Genomic DNA, 24,238 nt, shown 5'->3' on the forward strand with positions numbered 1-24,238 from the left:
TTTAGCTTGGTGAAACCAGGGCAGTTGTGCATTTCAGTCTTCATCTGAAATGTATTTTGTGAGTTTTATATGAAAACTTCGAATAAATCACAAGTAATTCTGGGAGCAGGACCAAAATGCAAGTTTTCATTTTCCCCAGTGAAATTTCCAGCCACCAGGCTGCAGTCTTGCTTCTAGTCATACTTTCATCACAATAAAATAAAATAAAATAAAATAAAATAAAATAAAATAAAATAAATAATTAAAATAAAATAAAATAAAATGTAACTAACTTGTGTTAAGCTTTCTTTTAGTGTATTTCTGTATTAGATGTGTTCAGAGCACTCCTTCCAAATTTTCCAGAGAGAATTTTAATGCTGTTTTCCTCTTCTGTGTATTCCAGCTTGCCTAAGTCAGGAAACTGGGAACTCAACTGCTAAGGGAGAATGGCTTCAGTGCTGTACCAAAGGAGAAAAAGCCATAAATTTTCAGATAAATCAGGGAGATGTTTAGTGACTTCAGGTTCCTCTGAGGGTCTTCAGAATTTGTTTGATGTGGATGTTTGGATCCCAGTTATGAATTTAATGAAGAGAGTGGATAGGGACTGAGTGTTGTTATTCTGAAAGGAGAATGACGCCTAGACCATGCAACGAAACTTCAAGAAACCATGTTCAGAACCAGAAAAAGGAAGTAATTTCCTACACAGCAGTTATTTGTGAGATTCTCTGATGAAGGATGTTATGGATAGAAACAGTTTGTGCAGGTTGAAGGGAAAATGAAAACACCTTGAAAGATAGTTCCATTGAGGATTGTTGAAAAGATAACTGGATTAGGCTCAGCATATCCTGTGAGCAGAAAATAGAAGCTAGGAGAATATATAGGATAAATATCACATATACTTGTCCTGTTCTTTCCATTCCCTGAGCATCCATTTCTAGTTGCTGTTTCTGAAGAAAGTATTTCAGGGCTGCAGGGATTCTGTGTCTGTACTAATATGGCCTCACTTCCTCCTCCAGTTAACATCCAGTCTGGTCTGCTTCTATCCAGATATCCTCTTAGACCAATTTAAACAGCTTTATTGAGTAAAGATTTCAGATACAGGCATCTGTTTCCAACCAATCAATGGTTTCCTTTTCCACAAAGCAGTAGCTTTGTCTGTCGCCTATTCTCATGCCTGCATATAGTGCCTTTGAGTCATGCAGGGTCAGTAGATCTGAGCTTCCTTGGTGTCCCCAAAACTGTGCTTTTGTTCATTTTGGAAAAGTGGCAGAGTGATTAAATTTTCTTATAGTTTGTTTTGGATATATCTTTCAGTCAGTTGTAGATGATCAGCAAGCCTCCAAATAAAATATGTCTTGGTGAATAATTGGATGCAAAACATTGACAGTAGCCTTGAAAAGGAAAAGTAATGCTTTTATTCTACCTTTGATTTATTAATATAAAATACCACAGAAAAAGACTCCATGTCCATTTTCAATTTTAATATTATCAGAATTTGCTATTTTTTAAAATGAAATGTGTTGATAATGCAAGAAGAAAACAATTTCTGTTTGGAAAGCTAATAACAGATACAATTATTCCAAAAACCAAAGCATTTTAAAAAAATACTTGTGTTACTATAGGTATATTAAAAAAAAATGTGGATAAGTGTTATGATCACTTCATCTTTACTAACATCGTCTTTAATTTTTATGAGGTAGAAGTTCAATACAAGTGATGGATTTGAAATTTATTTGGAATTCTGCAGAGGAAGTGGTAATAGAATGTAGAGTAGAAGGGGGACCTTAATGCCAGATGAAAACACAATCAACATTGCCTGTGCAGTGGGCACAGAACACAGTGGGCCATGCCTCACCTGGAAGTAGAGAAATGAAAGCTAGGTAGTAAAAGAGGAAGGAAACCCCTTTAGCTTGCTCTGTGTGTGTGTGTGGCTGATCAGTGCAAGCACAATGGCCCCTGAAATGTTGCTGCCACTTGCCCACACACAGCTGCTCCAAAGGTCACAGGTCTCCTCTGTGGTCATATGTGCCAGCCTTGTGTAGTGTTTTGGGTGTCGTAGAGAGACCTAAAAGGTGTGAAAGGGCTGTGTTTAGGCTACTGAATTGGGTTAAAAAGTACTGGTTTTAAGTATTATGCGTAACAGATTTGTAACTATATGAATTTTTTTAATTTTTTTTTTTGTGTGTCTGAAGGAATTTCTGTATTCCCAAAAGCAAAGGCTGCTAACCTGACCTGCATACAATTTGGAAGTTTTTGCAAGAATATGTGGAAGTAAATAAAATGGAGTTTTTACAGATTGGCTTAACTGTTACTCTGAGACATGCTAATGAAGACATTTGTGCAGTCTGGTTCTTCTCACTTTTTTGTTCAGACTCCTTGTCAGTACAAGACACTGATGTAGCAAAGCCAAAAGATTCAGAAGTCTGTCTTTGACAGTTTAAGCTGATTCAGAATTGAAGAAAAATAGAAGTTTTGTTTGTATATATTTAGATATGGAAAATTTTAGTCTATTGAACAATATTTCTGTATGTTCCAAGTGCTCTAGATGTGTTACACATACAAAAAAGTCATGTTGTTTTGTAACTCTTGGTTAACATCTAATAATTCTGACCTCTGGTGTTCCTTAAAATGCAGGTTATTCAATTGATTAACTTTTCTGTCAGCATAATATGCAATTACTTGGGAACAGTCTGTAAATGAAACAAGATCTGAGTATATAGGTAGAACTAGGAAAGGAATTCATGTGGAATTCAAAGATTCTGGAAAGCAAATGAGATGATGCAATGACAAGCATTACCAACCACTTAGCTGCAGATATGCACCTTGCTGTTTATTTGAAAAGATGATGACCTTGGCAGGGTTTTCAAGCCTTCAGCTTCCAGGAGATGATCAGGCCTCAATTTTTATGAACATTCATGTTGCATTTCTGTCTGGAAGGATGTTATCTCTTCTGGAGGGTGGTTTCTGTGATGTTACAGGCATTTCCATTTCTTTGAGGTAAGATTATAGTATCTAATTTTTCATTCTGGGATTGTTCATGGTAATCTCTTTTGACTGCTTCTTTACAAGTTACATTTTTGAACGATGTGAGCCTATGAAACTTTACTTAAGAATATTCTTCAAGTGTGTGGTGCTGTAGTTTCAGTCAGGAAAGGTGTTTTAACAGAGATGCTTTGGTTTAGGAGAAAGGAAGCTGGTGATGTGAAACTATTAAGTAACTTACCTAAAATGTGAAGTAAATGGCTCTACTGCTTGTGTCTCATATCCTGTGTAGGACAGGCATTTTCTCTTGCAAATAGTATTGCAAGTTCAGCATATCTGGGATTTTTTAGAAAAAAGTTGTTGTGTTTGAAGGCTTTGCCCCAAATCAACATTTTTATAGAGTGCTAACTGTCCTTCAGACCCTAGTTTAATTATTAGAGTGTTTGCAGCTGTAAATTTTTTCAGCAATGAACTCCATTTTAATGTTTTTTAAACTATTTAGGTAGAAATAAATAAAATGCTATAGGATGAGGTAGTTCTTGCCTCTAAATATTTTATTGTAATTGAATGGCTTTTGATAAAAGCCTGGTTATTGCCAAATATGATTGTGAAATTGTTGTATCTATTAAAGGAAGAGAGCATGAAGTGCAAGTGAATACATGTTGTTGCTGCTCTGTAAAATGAGCAAATGTACCTAGAATGTGTTTAAAATGGTTGAGATTATTCTGTTTTCCATCATGGACTTCCATCCCTGAGAGTGAAAGGTGTCAGACAGAAGTGTTATGGCATCAGTGGTTACTGACAATGTCTGGGAGATTAAAGTAAATGACAGTTTAATCCCTCAAAGAAGAAATTGCGCACCTGGCAAAATAAAAACTGTTCAACTTTGCTGGAGTTCAGACATTGCTGCTGCAGTGTCTTTTATCGTGGTTTGTTTTTTTCTTGAATTCAGAATGTAAGTAATCAGTGAGAGATTCTTGTCAAAAATCAAATGCTAATTCTATATCAGTGAGGCTGTGTAAGAGCATTTGCTCCTGTATTTCCAAACAATCAACATTTCAAAGCAGAAATAGGGAGGAGTAATAAGACCTTGCAGTGGATTCACACTCCCCTCCCACACCCATTTTTAATGAGAAGGGCCATATTATTTTTACATAGCATTGTTGAATATTTATTTGAGGATAATTCTCTTAATTATATAGGGATTATTTATTCATTAATTTAAGTGACGATACAGTCATGCTCATTACTCAAGTTTGCAAGTTACTTTTCAAGTATTGACAAATTTCACTCAGTTTTATCAAGGGTGGTTTTATGCCATCTGGATACCTCAGCTAAAAAATCGCTATCTGCATTCACCATATATTTGTTTTGTCACAAATCAGGCCTAGATTTTAATAGTGCTTTTATTTTTTGCATAAACATATGTTTTATGTTATTTGATAATGAACAGTGAACAGCAAGTTAAGAATACTTTATAGGGAAGAGTGGATTGAAATGCCTGGGAAAATAAGATGTGTCTGAAGTCATTAAACAAGAATTCCCTATGGTAAAATTGTATGCTGGAAATTTTTGGAGCATGGGTTCCAACAGTGAAGTTGGAGATATCCTTACAAGTCATCAGTGTTCAACATACAACGTGGACTGATAAGCAACCATTTTTATATATTGCCCAAAATACTACCTAACAGCCAGTGCAGTCTTTAAACATGCACAGCATCTTCACTTGACTTGAAACTGCTGCAGTATTGTTAAACATAGTCAAATTACACAGTAGGAATGAATTTAACTACTGTTTCAATTCTAAAAGTGATAAAACTTATTTATGGTATAAGCTCAAAAGAAATACTTGTCCAATATTTGCCTTCAGATCCTTTTTTCAGTAAATATATTTCACAGCCATACACAGATATTCAGTGAAGATCAGTCTCTCAAAATTGGCTCACTGAAATATTTGTAAGACTAAACTTTAAAACTAAATTTTATCTCAACTAGAACTGTGAATATTGAAGGATAAAGTTTTGAATAGAAATAGTAACTTTAACTTCTGCTTCCAAATGTTTTGTCGAGGTATACTATGTGTCAGGATCTAGATTACATAAGAGAATACATCATAGTGCTTTTTAATATCTGAAGACTGAAATGGAGGGGATTTTGTCATTAGTCATGGGTACTAAGCATGTGCTTTCTGTGTGGTGCGGATTTTGCAGGCTGAAGTTCATATTACAGCTATGGAACCCTTCTGGTTAATGAGCAGTGACCAGATGATGGTGGAAAGCAAGGATGAGCATTTTTCTTCTTCAGTAGCAGATGCAGGATTTCTTTGATAGTATGAATAATGATAGGTATTCTTGTAATTTGATCTACTCATATTCAGCTTCCTCTGACAAAATGAAACATAGGCATACAGGTCTTGATACTATATTGGAGCAAAGTCCTGAATTTCTAACCCTAATATTTTGTCTCCAGCAATCTGTTAAATCCTGTGTGAAACTTTACCTTTAACTGAAGAAAAATTCCTAATATTAATATTAGGGATGAAATAGTTTTTGATGTGTCACAGGTATTGAAATTAACTTTATTTTTATTTAACTTAAAAAAGAATATTATATTCTAGATAAATATTTTTCTTCTAGTAAAAGAAGCCAGGACTCAGTGTTATTGTGAAATTGAGTCATAATTTTACTTATAGTTATACATATTATTGTCAACATTGTCTAATCATAAATGTGCAGAATTGCCTCATAAGTAGATCGTCTTACACTTTTTTTTTTTTTTGCATAGAAATGTGTAAAAAAGTGAACTGAACCTTCTCATAAGAACTTGTGAAAAGCAAAATACTACTTAGTATTAAGCAGGGACCATTTTTTCTTTTGAAAACAATGATTCTTTAGATAAAACAAAATTATTTATTTTTGTAGAGCATAGTATAATACAGATAATAGAAAATAAATAAACTGCGTTAAAGGTTTATGGAGCCCATGGTGTATTTGATTCAGTTTCATCATGACCAATTTGAATGTGTGGTGGACACATCCCTTTGACAGTTTATATCCTCTCTGCTTTGGCTCATTGAGTGCACTGTTAAATTAATCTAAGAGCTTCCTGCTGCTGAACAAAGTGGTCTCCTTCTTCATTCTCGCCATGTGCTCCTGCAGTTTCTCCCAATCTGGCTCAAGAGCTGTACCAGTGTGATTCTTACCTTTCAAAAAACAAGAACTTTTTGCTAATGTCAGTCTCCAGACTAGAAGCATGAAAGATGTAGGAATGTGAAGGCTGGAGAAAGGATATGACCATTTTTGGCAAACAGTTCACTGCTAAAACGCTTGAGCTGTATGGAAAAATTATTCTTTTTAAAACCCTGAGAAGCATGAAAGATTGGCTTTACAGGCTGGCTTTCAGGAAGGTGAATTCCCTGAAAACTGAAGCACGCATGTGTTTTCCATTTTCCTTCCAAATGCTCCCTTGACCATTTCAGGTCAGAAGTGCCCAACAACTCACTGTGTACACTCAAGTCATGCTGAAGCTGCTGGGAGTGAGGCATGCCCAGGCTTCAGCAGTCTGCATTGCTCTTGAACTTTGTCATCTAACAAGTAGATTGCAAACCAGTTTTTTGGATCAAACCTAAAAGCCAGGAGTTTTAGATATAAACATAAACCAAATACACCCAAGATGATTTCTAGGCAGTAGGACTAATTATCCTGGAATAGCTTGCCATCTGTGCTAATAGTTTCCACAAAGCAGTGGATGAATGAAACCTAAATAGTAGTTGGTTCTGTAATTTTTGAATGCCTGAAGTTCAGGAATATTTTGGGGTAGTGCTGTATTGTACCGTAGGCAGTGCTTTCCTGAGGAAGATGATTTCAACATCTTCATTGTCACCTCTTCATTTCTTGGCCATCTCTGATGAAGGTGGGTGACACTGGCCTCTGCATGCTAACCTTCTTGTAGGGGCTCCAGCCTTCCTGGTGCCATCCACAAAGTCACCACGTTGATTGTGTAGTGTGTCACCAGCCCCTATAGCTCTAATGATGCCAGGGCTGTTTGTACTCAAAGGAGTACAATCAATAGAGTCTCCACTACTGAGTATTTTTATTTTTTTATCGAGAGGCCTTTCTAAGCTATACCTATGCTCTTTGAAGGAGTGTGGTGGAAAGAATTGTGCAACATCACTGCCTGAATTAGTTGTTGATAATTAGTAACTTGGTGTAGAAGGCAGTGTAACTGTACAAGCAGTATGCCGACTTGTGAGACAGGAGTTAATAATCCAGAGCATGGTACCTTGCTAGCAGCAGTGTTTCTTCACATTTCAGTGATGAGTCAGGTAAAGATGGCTTGGGAGTCTCTGTATCAGTTGTCTCTGTCCAGTACAGATCTGCTCTTTCTCTCTGCCATGCTGCACAAGTGATGCATTGCTGAGGTTCTGACTGTGGCAAGAGCTCCTTTAGAAATTACTAGGAACAATCCTTTCTCTTAGTTGCACAATAAGAAATTAAATTTATTGGTATTTCTCCAGAGACAAAAAAGTAGCTTAAAAATTCAAATTAATTTACCACAGGTAAAGAGGTAAGAGGTCTCTGGACAGCAGTGTTTGCTGCTTTTAAAGATTTTGCAACTGTAACCTCAATTCCCTGGAAAAATGGCTAGTAGTTAATATTAAATCTGGTTTTCCTATAATTTGACATCATATCAAATATCAATATTCATAAATTTGACATTTCTAGTGGCAATGATTTTTTTTCATTCTTTCTGGGTTTGTAGTTCATGAATAATAATTTCTGTGTCTTGTAGACCATTGTGCTAAATGAGTACATGGAACTGTCTATTTCACTCAGCCTTTATGGATAGGATACCTGTTGATCTGATGGACTTCTGAACTTATAGATGAGCCTGTATTGCAAAAGAGCCATTTCATTAAATTACTGATGGCTGTGTTTCAGAAAGACCTCCATCTTGTTGCACAAAACAATGAAAATGGTGGAAGAACAAATAAAGATAGGGGAATGCTGAAATAATAAATAACTTTGACCTTTTTTTCCCCGTCTGTTGGCATCTAGTTATTTCCTTTGATCTTCCCTGCCTTAAACAAGCTAATATCTGCCAAGAGAGTGCAACTGTTACTGAATCACCAAGGTCCTATTTGTTCCGCTTGACAGATGACAATGCATTTTTGTCTTTCTACAGAAGCATAGACTTTGAAAGTTTTCTCCAGCAAGAAGCCTGGGTTTTCTCCAATACTAGATTTCTTTTTTCTTGCTTGCTTTTCTTTTTCTTTTTTTTTTTTTTTTTTTCTTTTGGTGTGTGGGTTTTATTTCCCATCTTGTTGTGATGACTGTGTCACCATTTTCTGTCAGGTGCTGGTTAGACAACACTGAAGTCGCGTGATTTTGCTGTTGCTCATGATTGTTCTGGCAAGAACAGAATGCTTCAACAGCTGTAGCATACGTTGATGCTTCAGTTACATTATGGATAGCTCATGGGTGTCATTTCTGATTGCTCTCTTTGTTGCTCACTGATTTTTTTGAGCAATTGTTACTAGTGCTAATTCATCAGCTCTGTACAGGTTTCTTGTATTTGTAAATGTTGAATTGGTTGGTACCTTGGTCAAAAGATTTTATATGTAGAGTTTAGAAAACAGACCTGTCTTATTAAACAATGCAACTTTAAAATAGAAGCAGGAGATGCATTACCAGGTCTATTTGATTTTTGTAGAGAAATTGACACACTTGTTCTTTAAGGGTGCTGCATTCAGTCAGTGATATATTTAAATCTGGGCTATTGAGCAAACATTCTTTGTTCTTAGTATACCTTGTACTTAGCACAATGAGAACCTAATTTCTGATGGTGATCTTAGGTGCTCCTGAGTACAAATAACAATCACAATAGAACTGAATGTTTCGCGTTGGTTTTTCGTTCAGATTCCATTGACCGTTCTTGAAGGCTTGTTAAGGCAGTTTCAAAAATTCTTCTCTGGAGTAAGTGGGACGTGTTATACCACAGAACCAGAATTATATAAAGCTTGCAAGTCATTCCCAAAAAATGAGACGTAACCTCTGCTAATTTTGAATTTCTGTGATGGTTGGAGATGATGTGTGCGTGAGGATAGACTTAGGCCTTGATCCAGAAAAGCACTTAAACTCATAATTTAGCTCATCATGATCAGTCTCCCTGGAGTCAACAACTGATTCAAATTATCACGGAAGATATATAGCACAGCCTTATTTAGGACTATATATTTAATAAAATCCTTATCAATTTAAAAAAAAAAAAAGTAAACATATCAGAAAATGCCTTATAAGGATTCATTTCAAGATCTTGTTGTGCATGTCTTTTGCTGTATCTGTTGTAGAAGAAGCCACTAATTAGCTCCAAAGTCCATCTTTTAATATAGATGTTATATTTCTGCTATTTAAATGGAATCATGTAAGATTGTAAGATTCCCATGTAAGAGGGAACCTCTTACTGAGACTTCTTTTGTAGAAGGTCTGAATTTTTGTTAGAATTAAAAAATATTTTCTTAACTGCTGATAGAAGATTTTGAGAAGTAGACCAGAGCAGACAATACATCTCCAGGCTACAGAGGCTTGTTGAATTAGCTCATAACTTTTTTCCCTACAACATCTACTATACTTTTGTCTCTAGAATATTGAATTTGCTGCTTTGCTTGGGGTCTGCACAGGACAGTTGCAGCCAGTACCTTTCATGCTAGACAGGGTAATTTTTAATGAACACTTGCTGTCTGACTGTGTTTTTCTAGATTATGGTCCAGAGGGATGGCTAATGGCAGCAATGAACCACTCAGATGTGGCTGTAGCTGTATCTGGCCTGGCAATAATAAGCCCATTTTTGACATCAAGGAGAGAATACAGAAACATGTATAGTAATACTGATTAGTTCAACAACTGATACTCCTTGTAGACTTTTCCTCTTGGACTTTAGATTTGTAAGAATAGGCCCAAAGGTAAACTGAGGCACCTTCCTTGTGTGGCACTGCAACAGTCCAGTGGCTCTGTGATAATCTCTGAGTAGATAGGGAGAACCTAAGGCATGCAAGAGGACTTGATGTGCTGATTGCAGATAATTCACAGGTACAGGTAGGTATGCTGCAGAGATTGATTGACAGTGATTAGGGGAGTAAATAAAGCAAATCCATTTACCAGAAGATGCCCAGAAAGTGAGGGACTTTTGCTACCAGTGTCTGGTAGATAAAAATGGGATGCTGAAAGCATCAAAGCTTTTCCAGGTAATTTGGGTGAAAAGTTCTCTTGGCCTCAGGGTCACAGTAAATGTAACTGCTTGAGGTGACAGGGTTAGCCTCATCACAAGGACCTTTCTCTTGGAGGATCAGCTTCTAGGGAGGAAATGGGAATGTGTAAATGTTAAAACCAAATTTAGTGTATTTGAATACCATTACTGAAGAGAGATGAGTGAAGAAACTAGGTCATGTCATAAGATTGATTTTGTACTTTCTTCTGTTTTGTGTTTAGGGGCTACTTTCTAAACACTTGGACACTCTTGTCGCTTTACTGTACAGGTACCTGTATCATATGTATGTATGGAGAAACACTGACACAGGGAACTAAAGCCACTTCAGAATGACTCTTTTGGTGGATATAGTTACCTCTACCAAAAAAGGCAGCTGCTTTTGTTTTGTGGAAGCCACAAAAGATGGCTGATAATTTATCACCAGTGTCTCAGTGAGTGTTCAAACATAGGCGTGCCATTGACTACTGAGAACAGGTGGGTCCATTGCTAAAGCAATGGGCAGCAAAGATATTTTGGATAAGGACTGGAGCAGTTTATAGAAATGCTGAGAAGATACAGTGAGGCCAGTAGAATTTTTTCCTTCCTAATTCATGAAACATGTAAGACCTTGAAATCAGGCATCTGTGGAAAATGGGGAAATAGACCATCATCACCAAGGTAATTAATCTCATCTGAGTGTTTTGGCACAGATCTGTGTATTAGACACATAGAATCATGGAATAAATTGGAAAGGATATCAAGGTACCATCTAGGGTTTAGACTAGATGCTAAAAAAGAAGGCTTAAATCAGGCTACTCAGGGACTTGTCCAGTTGAGTCTTGAACTCAGAGTTGAGTCTCATCCTCAAAGGAGTTCCAGCATCTCTGGACAGCCAGTTCCAGTATTATGTATTTTCTAATGTAAAAAATAATACTTAATATCCAGTCAGAATTTCCCATAGTCTGTTTTTGTCTGGTTGCCCCTTGGACTGTCACCATTCGCCGTGCACCTCCAAGAAGTGTTTGTCTCTGTATTTTCTCTGTATTTTCTGCTCAGATGGTTGTAGATAGCAGTAAGGTATTACTGAGTCTTTTTTGCTTACAAGTTGAGAAGAACCTGATACCTGAGCCTGTCCTCATACATCTTGACCATATTGGGATGTCTGGAGCTTAGGAGAACTACAAGGATGTCATGTGGTTATGCAGAGAGGAAACTGGAAGGGCCAAAGCCCAAGCAAAGTTTTATTTGTCTGCTGCTATAAATGAGAGTAAAAGATGTTTCTATAAATATGGCCACCCCCAGCTGGCCACAAGTGCTGTTCCTCAAAGATTTGTGTTGGTGCTGGTCCTGTTCAACATCTTTGCTGTTGATCCGGACAAACTGAGTGCCCTTTCAGCCAGTTTGCAGCTGACACCAGGCTGGGTGGGAATGTTGGTTTGCTTAAGGATAGGAAGGCTCAGCAGAGGAATCAGGACCCGCTTTCATTTCTTTAATCTCATAAAAAAAATTGAGAGTTTTGATTGAGAGATTCACCACATTAATTAATTAAGCAAGTGACTTGTTTCTGACTGTATTTGGGAGTTCAGGCATGGGAATATTTGATCATTTTGGAGATGCCTAACATTTAAGCTAATTGCATGACATCCAAAAAATAGTTTTTCTTGCTAGACTACTGCTAGTGATCATGGTGATCAGTCAGTCCATTCAATTTTTCTCTAAATGTGGGATACTAAGCTACCATTTTGCATTTCCCAGTTCATTCTGGTTTTTACATAAAGCTAGATCTATTAGAAATATTCTTTTAGGATGACGTGTTTGTTATTAAGCATGGAATGTTGCTTAATCTTAAATCAAGCTATCATTGCTTTTTTACCAGTGAACATCCTTGCTCACAAGTAGTTAACATTTTGTGTGGGAAAGAAGAGAAATGTCTTTTTTGCTTTTGTCTTTCTGCATCCCTGAAAACATCTACTAACTCTTTGAAACATTAGTATTTGCTAATATCTTTTGAGTTTGTCCAGAGTATTCAGGTATTTTGGCACATTTTACATATGTAGTAAGTAATTTATGCTGTATGAGTCAGGCAGAATTATTTATTTTTATCCTCTCCCATCTTTTAGGTACAAGAAAGTAAAAAAAATGCACAAGCTACTTATATTACAGGATGTCTTCTACTCCTTCAGAAAAGGGTATATTTTAACATATTGTTTTTAAGGCTGGATTGAAAAGGGAGATGGTGTCCCATTTTGGTTTCAGGAAATGCAGTCTGTACATCTGGGGTCTGACATTCAGCCTTGTAACTGACACAATAATCTGCACTTAATCCCTGACTAGTACGCTGCCCCAGAAGAGTAATGAAAGGGGAAAACATTCAGTATTTATTCTAGCTTGGACTCTAGCATGTCATTCATTCTTTTGGTAAATTTTGTGCCCAGTTGAGTCAGGACTAAGATCTGAAAGAGGGGAGAGCAGGCTCAGCCAAGAAAGAGCTTTTAGGAATCTTAACTCTTAAAAACTTTCAGTTTTTTCAAGGGTAGAAAAAATGGCCAAAGGTGGATGGAGTTTCAGAGGAATAGCAAAAGCCAGTTCTGTGACATGGTGTTTCAGCTCCCTGGCAGATTCAAAGTTCCTGCTCCACCTCCTTATTTGCTGCAGCAAAAATGTTTCTTGTTTCAAGAAAGGGCTTCTAGAAATCTTTAAGGAGGGAAAAGCAGATAATTTCCTTCCAATTGGCTCAGGTACTTCCAAATTATTATCTCTGATCTCATCACTGACATACAAAATTTCCAGCTGAATGGCTAAAATCTTAGAGTGTCGTAAATAGATGTAAACAAAGTCTTAACATTTAAAATGTTAAGAATACTTAGCTGAAAAGATGTGCTGACATCCTAGCTTAATATTTCTTGTGTTTGCACAGATAATTTCAGATAATGTAATAGGTCTTCCATACAAATTACAGGTAAGATTGAAGACATATTTAAATGCTGTAAATTAATAAACATATGTGTGGAATAATTGTATTCAACAATTCCCCATTTGCAATAAGAAGTATTTTGACCAATTTTTTTCACCTCTACTTACATTTGACATGTGAAAGCAGAACCTACCTTTTAACAGGAAAACCAACCTAACCCAAAAATTTAGGGTTAGGTATCTTAGATCTAGACTTTTGGTGCCATGGCTAGTTCCAGTGAGTTACTTGGGAGTTAGGGGAAAAACGAAGTATACATGTTTGTATCAACTTATAAAACCAAACGTTCAAAACTTCCACTAACAGCATGAAGCACTTATCTCTCCTTAGAGCCTAAGGAATTTTTAAGCATGCCTCATTTGCCTAGTGGTATCAAGAGCTTTAATATTTTTGTATTTTTTCTTTCCCCAGAGAAGATTTATAAGGCAGTGGGGTAGATGGTGCTGTTCTCCAGCTGTCTGTCTTGAGGAGTTTCCTCACTGGACTAAACACAACATAATTTCTCTGTAATGTTACTGTGGAATCTTGGAAAAACATAATGTTCCTCCTGTTATGTACAATAGATTCTTCTTTAATTGCAGCAGCTAAAAAAAACTTCTATCTTTATAGCTGTGGAACCAAAGCGACAAAGTTTATGGTCTTTCACTGTCAGCAGGTTTATGGAAAATTTATAGTATGTGCTCTGAGTTTACCATTTTTTTTTGTTGCAATACTTACTAAAACCAGTGCTGAAAAATGCCTGTTATAGAATGGAGTTTTTATGTCTTTAAATTTTCCTATGATTTTAATAGCTTTTGTGTATATTTATATATTTAATTTATACCTAGAAATGTATGTATATACTTTGAGTATATACATTTACATACTATACTTCATAGAGTAGTTTTTGGTTTATCTCTTTTTCCCTCAGACTTCTGTTTTATCTTGTCCAAAATGCAAAAATATAGGCTGTTCCTTTTTCCGTGTGGTTTTTGTTTGGTTTTTTTTTTTTTAATCCTATAAAATGATCTTATTTTGTTACCATTCTCTGACTGCCTTTCAGGACATGTAGTCAGTAGAAAATTATTGATGTTAATAGCACTGAAAATTCTCAAACATTCTTCCAGTTATTTGGAGAAGTTAAAATAATGTCTTCTAAATTATTTAATTATCTGTTTTCTTTTTTCTGTTTCTGAGATCACTTCACTGGTTCCACAATATTTTCCATCAGTGGAAGAAAGCTACTTTTGGGGGTTTTTAAGGCTATGTTCCAGTTCAGAAGTGTTGGACTGATGATCCAGTTGAGCCAAACTGCAGTATGCATAGTCTGCTAACTTAATCTGATCATGGTTGTCATTTGTCAACAAATTAAAAAAAAAATTGGATGCAAACTATTCATCAATCAATCAAAATAAGAAGAATTTGCCTTTAGTAACATACCTAAATATTTTTTAGTTGTAAATTATGCTAGTTTAACCACAGAGCAGCAGAAATGTAATTTAGTTTTATTGTATCTGCATTTTATATTTTGTTAGTGTAATCAGAGTAAATTTCCCACTCTGGAAAATCTGAGTTGAGCACTGGAACTCTGGCCTATCTATAAAAGGAAAACAGGCTGAAACTTTTAGAAGGGGAATACAGCATTTAATCAGTCACTTTCATTTATCTAAACTATTAATTTCTCATTTCCATGAGAAGTGTCATGCCTGAGTCCTCACTGTTTCATTCTAACTAATTCTCATTAAAAATCCTTCTGTATGAAGATGCAGTTTCTGCTTTGACCTTCTTTGCTAGCATGTCTGTAGTGCTCCTCAGTCACAGTGGACTGGTCCCTCCTACTTCAGTATTCATTAAATGCTGTTTTCTTTCCTTTTTGTGCAGGCATAAATCTGGATGGATCAAAGCCAAGTGTTGTTATATTCCCAAACTTCAGAAATATAGCAAAACCTTAAATCTATACCTGATCTCAAGTTAGCAAATCTTCAGATTTTGTAGAACCAGTTTCTCTCTATTTTTATATATCCATGTATCTACTGTAGTATGTGCTCAGCAACTCCAAAACAATATTAGACCTTCATTAAGTTGAAATACATAGGGCAGCTTGGCTGCAGCTGAATACGCAACAGTTGGGAAATTACTAGATTTGAGAATGTAGATTTCCCCATTTTGAACACATCTGTCTAGCACTGGAAAGGAAGGTGCTGCAGCCAATTCATGTTTTTATTTACTCTCTCTTGTTACTACACGTAATTTAAAACAAAAAACCCAGAGTGAATGAGGCAAGTCCTTCTGTATGAGATTTGCATAGTTTTAAAGGCACACATAGTGTGGGATTTAGGAAAACCAAGTCTTTGCATAACTGTTTTGCTAAACAGCACTAAATATCATTGCTAGATCCTCTACCCTTTCCCATACTCTAATATTTCCATATTCTAGAGCATGTAAAGTCTGACATGTAATAGATCAGATTAAAGTGAGTTGTGAGGTAAGTCCTGACCTTTAAACAAAAATACCAGGTTTTAGAAACCTTGATGTCATTTTTTTGAGAGGCTAGTCCACAGCTGGGTGTGCCTAATGCCAACTCTAAAGCAGGGTGAAGTAGCACTGTTTGTTACTTTGGAGCAAGCAGCACATTATTTACCAGGTAGGACAAGAAAGAAAACAACCCTCTAGTAACTTTTTGCATTTCATAGTTTCTTTATATCTAAAAATCCCATTTATAGTAAGCAGAATCAGAGCCTGATTTTTTTTCAGTGTACAAAAATCAAAAATTCAGCTTCTTCATGGGATTTGGCTTGACACGCCCCCTGCCTCACCCTGGCCCTTTCTTGCTCTCTTGCTTTTCTTCCACAGGAAAAGTAAGTCAGACATTACAGGATGCTGTCGCAGAGGTTCTCAGCCAATCCCCAGGATCTGGTTTGTGGCACTCACTTTTTTTCCTCTCAAGATCTGTACAAGACTGTGTGCTGCATGGATACTGCAGCTGTCTGTTGCTGAGCCCTTACAGTGGGAGGACTGAGGCTCGTGGAGAGCTGCTCCTAGGGGCCCTAATTTAAATGGTACACAGCAGAAGTGGTGGTGGTTCAAGTTAACCCTACAGTATGTTTAATGCTGTTTACACCTGATGGAAATTTTAAATATCTGACTCCCTGGAAACACACCACCTCCCAAAAATAATTAATGAGGTTCTTAAAAATTGCGTGTAAGAAGCACAGGGCACATTCAGAAGCCAACTCTTTGTTTGCTCACCTTCTGGGTTTTTTTTTTTTGTTTTTTTTTTTTTTTTTTTTTTTTTTTTGTTTTTTGTTTTTTTTGTTTGTTTTTTGTTTTTTTTTTTTTGTTTGTTTCTGACTTGGTTTTTCTGTGCTTTCTTCACTTCTGTATAGCTATTACACTGGAACATTTTATTTCATATCAGTATATTAGAGCATACATATTGGATAATTCTTTAGATTCAAAGTCCATTTTGTAGCACACTATAGAAGTGGATACTTTTTATGGCAGGTAGATTCATGTTAATTCTCAGATTATGCAGCTTAATAAGAGATGATGCTTTTCTATGCATTTCAAAGCACAAAATGAAATGTGTAAGGGTGACTGGCTTAAACTTGTGTCTGCCATTCATTTCAGCCTGTGCAGCCCTGCAGCCTGGCTGCTGAGAGCTGTGTTTACTTGCTGCTTTGTGAGTCTCTGCAGATGCACGGTCGCCCACTCTAAGAGAACATGCACACACTCTTTTTTTCCCTCTCACACTGTCTGGCATACTTTCAGCACAACTCTTCGAAGACTTTCTGAACTGCTGGGTATGGTTGTCTGATTATTATTTTTTTAACTGGGAACATGTTTAGTCCAGTGTTATTTAAACAGGCTTATCTCTTTGATCAAAGTCTACAATCTGAAATTTGAACAGGGTAGGGAGGGTGGCGGGGTGGGTGAGGAAATATATCAAGTACATAGTTATGCGTGTGCTGATGTCTCAGCTCCCTGCCTGCGAAGGTAAAAACATATATTGCTTCAGAATATTCTTGGAAATATAGAAAACTGGCTATTTTAGTAGAAATTCTGAGAGCACTGTATTATTTCTAAAATAAAACTGGTTTTAGTAAACTTTTTTTGACACTCCTAGTGACCTGCATATTCAGTTTCTTGGGTTTTTTTGAAGGTTGAGCCAAATAACCATGGAGTTGTTTAAGTATAGCATAGGTTTTGCTAGTATTGAAACACACTAGCTGGAGCCCATATATTAATGAATTTAGGGTTGGCATTTCATTGACTGAGCCACAGACCACAGCAATGAAGCTGGAGATCTTGAAACAGTTTCTGGAGGTTTTCATTTAGCTCGCTCAGGAGAACTGGTTTGTGCGAAGTTAAAATTATATGGAATGAGATTGCAAGAAGAAGCATGCATGCCACACCTTTTCATTATGTTCTCTCTTTTCCTTTTTTTCCTTTCTAAATATAACTTTGAGAGGCATGTCAGCTTTTTTTTTTAACCGATCCCGCTTGATTATTTTAGATGATTTGATTTTTTAGTCTGATTTCAAAATTCAAGTTTGCTAGGATTTTGTTCACAAGACTATCTGACTGTATTCAATTTATATATCATGCAATCAAATAACCATCTCCTAACTGTGGCAAAATGTGAATGTTGCTCGTTTCATCATTTTACAGCATAAAAAGAAGGAAGCATAATTTTCTAGGCTAGTCTAAAGCTTTTCCTTGCTTTTTAATGTTATTATAGTACTCTAGTAACTACAAGTTGCTGTTGCTGATGAAAGTATATTATAAATCTTCCCTTCTGCATAGGTATCATGCACACTTTAATTTTATTAGCTGGATTTATGGACTGGGGTTTGCTCCCTACACGCCCAGACACACAAACATACAGAGACACACAGGGAGACAGACACACAGACGCATACTTGCACACACACACACACACATTCTGCTTTGCCCTATCTTGGTTACAGCAGAGTCCTGCCCAGGGTCAGTACAATGTACACATTACATATTTCTAGCAAACACAAAAATGAATCAAACAGGAGGAGAGATAAGCACAGATAGATTGGAGCCTGCTGAGGAAATAAAAGGCAGCAATCTGACTGACCACTGGACTAGTCTTCCTGGTTGGATTTAAGTGTTCTTTCCCATTAGTTGCTGCAAAGCACTGTACCCTGAAGTGAAAAATTAAACGATCAGTAAGAATGAAGTAACATTTAGACGGACAATTCTTTGGTATAACTCCAAAACTAATTGTTTCTGAAGTGATGTTTAAACCAACGTCGGCACAAGGCAAGGGCTCCTGGCTCGCAGCCAGCACCTTGTAATGCATATTAGTGCAGATGAGGAGTTCCTAAAAGTTAGGGAGAGGGAGAGGGAGGGAAGAAGAGAGAGAAAATGTGCGTTTTCAGTGCTCACTCTGCATTTGTTTGTATCCTCCTCCTTGCCGAGATTAGAGGAATACCTGTGTAATGCTGCTTTATTATGATTTCTGCTGAGCCTCAGAATAGGTTCTGGTATTTTTTTTAGGTGGACTGCCAGCTGCCGATCTCGCTGTTGACAGTAAAAGCAGATATGTTCCTTGCTCACTGCCACTAGTACTGACCATGACCCTTCACACCAAAACCTCTGGAGTTACCCTGCTGCACCAGATTCAAGGCACTGAACTGGAGACACTGAGCAGACCTCAGCTGAAGATTCCCCTGGAAAGATCGCTCAGCGACATGTACGTGGAGACCAGCAAGACAGGAGTTTTTAACTACCCAGAAGGAGCCACCTATGATTTTGGTACTACGGCTCCCGTCTACAGCTCTACCACGCTCAGTTATGCTCCTACATCTGAATCTTTTGGGTCCAGCAGTCTGGCAGGATTTCACTCCCTGAACAGTGTCCCACCAAGCCCGGTGGTGTTCTTGCAAACGGCACCCCAGCTGTCACCCTTCATCCATCATCACAGCCAACAGGTACCCTATTACCTTGAAAATGATCAGGGCAGCTTTGGGATGAGGGAAGCTGCTCCTCCAGCCTTCTACAGGTAAATGCTACAGAATTCTTTCTTTCTTATTTAAGCAGATAATCTGAGAAAATTAGAATGTAGAAATCTGTTATGCCCTAATATTTGCTTTTTGTGTAAAGGAGCTTGTAATTTAACTGATTCATCGATGGTATCTAGACCATAAGAAACAGAGTAGAATAAAACAAACTGTAATTCACAGCCCACTGTGACTGTAAGCTGTAAATTTTGAAAACCCATGTAAAAAACCCATCAGATAATGAGTATAAATATTTCCTGGGAAAACATTAAATCATAATTGATTAAAGAATGGCAAATGACCTCAGTGTTGTAATGTATTATAATAGTGTCTGAAGTATACTAAAAAGACTTCCACCATCACACATTTTTCAGTGTGAGTGGTTGTTTGTTCAGCTCTTAGATGGTAGTATCAGTATTTTTCTCCTCTGTCTTCCTTTGCAGTGTGAGAAGTGGCTTACATAGGAAGTTGTTCAGGAACAATATATCCTTCCTAATCAAAGTGTTAGAGTTGACTCAGTGACAGTATTTCAGTCAGTAACCACCTTCCTGAGCTATCCAAAGAGCTGTGTGTATATTAAGATTTTTCATTGGAGGGTGATATATATTAACTGTAAACCTGGCATGCTGCTTTTAAAAAAATAGGTTTGTTCAGCGGGGTTTTTAATATTTTTGTCCTTCAGTAGGAGGTTGGTTCATGTTTTCTCTTTTTGGTCTGGAATAGAAAGACAAAAGTATTGTTGAAAGGGGGAAATAAATTTCCCTGGTTTAAATATTTATTGTCAGTTGTGAAAAAAATTACATATTTTCTTGAAGTGGCAGAAATTGATAAATTTTGGCTTCTAAAAAAAAAATAAATTATACGTACCTATACTCACACTGTTAACGTTTTGTGCAGTGTTTATAGCATAGATTTGCAACAGCTTATTATATTGGGCTTCAGTGAATCAAAGTGAACAGTGTGATGTATTTTTTTTTTCTGAACTCTGTCATTCTCTGTTGATTTGAGAGATACAGGTGAGTTTGTTAGAAATGTAACAACTGAAAAAATAAAAGCAAGTAATTTTTTCCATGTTGAGGACCAGACTCTGCTAGACTTATTTGCACAATATAACATAACGGCAACATATGTTCTGAACTCTAACTCAACCAGACTCAGAATCTGGTAGGAAAATCTGGTCCCAGAAAACAAAATGATTGCACTTTTTTTCAACAGATTGGGCAGTTTTGGGGAGCAGGTAGAATAAAGACTGGTGAAATCATAGATAATGGTTGTGTTAAATTGTCTAATACAGTGATCTGTAAACTGAGTTGATTCAAACAAAATTATTTTTAGTGCAACCAAATACAATACTTCCTGGAAGAATGAGTACATGTCAGAGCATAGTGATCTTGAATGATTACCAGTGACTTGAAAGTTAAACTGCACTTTGTGCTCAATTAAATGACTTTTTTTGCATGAGTGTCCCGTGCAAACCTATGGTGAAAAGTGTGTAAGGAACCTTATGTATGTAAACAGTGGAGTAGTGAGTTTGTGAAGTTGAAATACACAGGCAGAAAATGTTCTACAGTCAGGTATTGTACTGCAGGAGGATTCAAACCTAAGAATCACCTAGACGTAGAAGTTGCTATGGAAATAGTGTTCTTTTAATTTTTAAGCTGTGAATCGAGATGAGACCATTCAAAATAAGATTAAGGTACTTTTTTAGTTTATCTGCTTGAGCAAACGTCTAAGACCAGTGCTGTATTCCCCTTATCCTGACATTTCTGATCAAGGTTGTGTGCCACCCTTGGGGATGTGTATTAGCCATTTGAAATTGCTGAGGCTTAATGCAGCTGTAATTAGGTGAATTTATGATCTTGGATATGCCAGAAGGTTTATCTGCATACAGTGTTATACAAATGATTTAATGGCCCCTTCCAGCCATAACTCTGTGGAATGCATCTTATGTGGTAATAAGAAATGTGTTTCAAAGTGCTTGCTATGATTATCTTTTGTTAACAGGCATGGTACTGTTCAAATTAAATTAATAAAAAACTTTGCTTTTTTTGCTTTTCATTTTTGTGAGATCGTATTTAGAAAGTTTTCACCCTCACAACATTAAACATTAGGTCTTCTTGTGTTTTGGCATGAGCCCAGTCACCAGTAGTCTGTCAAAAATAATTTGAATATGTGTTCCCTGCCTAGGAAATATTTAAATGTCTAGCCATTGGGTTTAAGAATAAGTACTTTAATAAACTTCCAATTTTCTTTATTTATTTGGCTAGTCTCATTGTCTTCACTTGGGTTATGGGAGAAAAGAAAGCATAGGGCAGTGTAATCTGGCAATGACTAAATTGATGCTGGAGATTGAAAGATGTCTAACTATCAAAATAGAGAGTTTCTGGAATAGCCTACTAGTAGGAGTGGTAAAGGCAAAAAATCTTAAAACAGAAGCCCTAAAAAAAGTTATAATGAATCATGATTAGTTTGTGATATGGCTGTCTGCTTCTCTGAAAAGTTATGTAACTTAGACCCAGTAAGACTCCTCTGCAATTCTCATTTACCTTTCTGTATAAATCAATTATGCTATTTGGCTTTTAGGGCAGAAATATTTGCATTGTATCACCCTACTCTACTCTGAATTTGACATGCAAGTGCTGCCTTCAGTGGTACATTCAGTGATATCTGGGACAATAAATAAACATTACAGGTTGGAGCCGAGATGATATTCCGTACGATACTTGGACAAAATGTTAAAAATCTTCAGTCACAAAACAAAACAATTACTCTGTGTGATAAGGAAAACTTTTAAAGTCTTTTGATTTTGTTAGTAAGTGTTCAAAATCATGCTGCCTATAGACAGATATGTATTACTAGGTGTATAGCTATATGTCTGCTAATTCTGAAGTTATATTTTGTATTTCAAATAGTGACTCTTTTCCCAAAAGAGTTAGTTCCTTGTTGTGAGATAATGCTAGGCTTCTGTATCTAGCTGAAGAGCATAATGATACATGAAAATAATGATTTTTAATGAATGAAATAAATATATTAATGTCCCTTCTGGTATTTCTAAATCATGAGGCATCAGAATGTGACAAGTGGAGAAAAAAGGACTTAAATAACTCAAACTGTGCTGTCTATACACAGACCTCTTTTATGTCTGATCTTGTGGCTGTTTTTATAGGTAGCCAAACTAAAATAGCTTTTTGTTATCCAACAATGTCAAATCTCATTTTTTAAAAATTTTATTGATAATTTTTAGTAGTGGGTTTTTTTATTATTAAATGCTTATTAGTGGTCAGTGATAATTATTACAGGAAATCTTGTACTCATGACTATTACAGTAAATTAACGGAAATGTTTCTTTTGTTCTTAACTATTGAATTTGAGTTCAGGTAATTTCTGCTTATTTCCTCTCACTTTTCAGCAAGTTTTGATCCACTGAGGGAAAAATCAAGGCTTTCAGTAGCTAATTTACCTCAGTAGATTCCTACAAGCAACAGCAGAACATCCCTTTTGCTCTTGCCAGTGTGTGATATTCTTGTGTCATCACACTGACTCTGTACTCCTCAGATCCGAAGTAAAATCATGCATGTACGTAGGGCCCTTTGTAGCCTGTGTTTGGTGCTGGTTCCAAATTCAGCCAAAAAAAAAAAAAGACTGCACTTCCAGTTCCCCAATGAGAAAGCTGTCTGTCAGTCTGTAGTGAGGGTAGTGAGGGACAGAGGCTGCGCAAATCAGTGTACAAGCAGAATAAGAGATTAATTGCTCCCTCACTCTTAGTGGCTAGTTTGTATCTTCTAATACTTCAGGCTCTATGTTTAGGTTAATGTAATAAAGTATTTGTTTAGCATTAGCCACAATTATCATACTGCAATTGAGTCTGATGTTCTAATCAATATGATCACAGCTTTAATTTTAATGCATACTAAAATTGAGAAAGATTGCAAATGTTGATTGATCCCTCTTCTCTTGTAATTTGTAAATCCACCTGTCCAAAAGAATAGTTACGCAAACAAATACATAAACTTTGTTAACCTTGTCTGATTCATTATGAATTTTTCTAGCTGTTCATGTTGACTTCTAAATAAAGAAGATTTTTTCTAAGTTTTAAAACTAAAAGTGTTGAAATCAATACAAAGTTCAAAGGTGATTTTTCTTATTTTTTTAAATGTAGCGTAAAGTATTTCATAACATGGAGCATGATGTAATGTAGTGTTTTGCTTTGCTTTTTTGTTTACTTTTCTCTAAAATGTCAATCTGCTCAGAGGTCCTCTCTTGAACAGTTCAAGTGTTCAGGCAATTTCTTGAACACTTGGAGCGTTCCTGTTTTCAGGCCTTGTGCTGGTATCGCTGACAATTTTGCAGCAATAGATGACTGTAATAAAAGAGACAGCAAAACATGGAGTCATCTCATGGATAGTTTCTTATCTCATGGAAATGTTGTAAAGATAAGCTCATTAAGTATTCCGAGATACTCACACATGACAATTATGAGGGGCTTGTACAAACCAACTTTGTGCAGCCCTTCTTGGAGCATGTGCTGATGTGGATCATGCTGCAAGTGTGCTTGCACCATAAATCACCAATCCACACTGTTGAGGAGCACATGGAATCTGTGCCTCCTTCTGTCCCTAAGAAAGGCATCACTGGTGGAAAGGTGTAAAAGAGCTTTTATGCTTCCTCATTACCCTCCTTTCTGCCAGGGCAGGGAGATGGATCTCACTTGTTCTCTCTTCTCATTGAACAAAACTTTATTTCTGCAGCAGGTTATATTTTTTGCATAAACCACAGACATAGGAAGTGCTTCATATATCAAGTCCTTCCCAACAGGACTTGAAATTTGCATCTAAACCCATGGTTGTAGAGACGGACCATGTGAATGGATTTCATCTGATCAAATGTAGATGCCTAGGTCTGTATTCATTTTTTCATTCCTTAGGCATCTAGTGCTGTTTGAGAGGCCAGAAGGTCACATGGGTCTAGCAGATATGACACTATGCTGGGTAACTATACCTTTTTGGAGTAGAAGCTGTGTGTCAGTGAGGGTCTCCACCTGGAACACCTC

At 36.6% G+C, this 24,238-nt stretch overlaps 1 protein-coding gene across 1 annotated transcript in view; it reads left to right on the top strand.

The window, feature by feature from the left end:
• Positions 1-24,238, top strand: part of ESR1 (estrogen receptor 1) — a 163,702-nt gene that overhangs the window by 41,309 nt on the left and 98,155 nt on the right. The window contains 1 exon segment of the mRNA XM_064413347.1: positions 18,686-19,190. Within this exon segment, the coding sequence (XP_064269417.1) occupies positions 18,686-19,190 (505 nt within the window).

This window comes from Passer domesticus, chromosome 3 (assembly GCF_036417665.1).
Source record: "Passer domesticus isolate bPasDom1 chromosome 3, bPasDom1.hap1, whole genome shotgun sequence".
In the NCBI taxonomy this organism is placed as follows: domain Eukaryota; kingdom Metazoa; phylum Chordata; class Aves; order Passeriformes; family Passeridae; genus Passer; species Passer domesticus.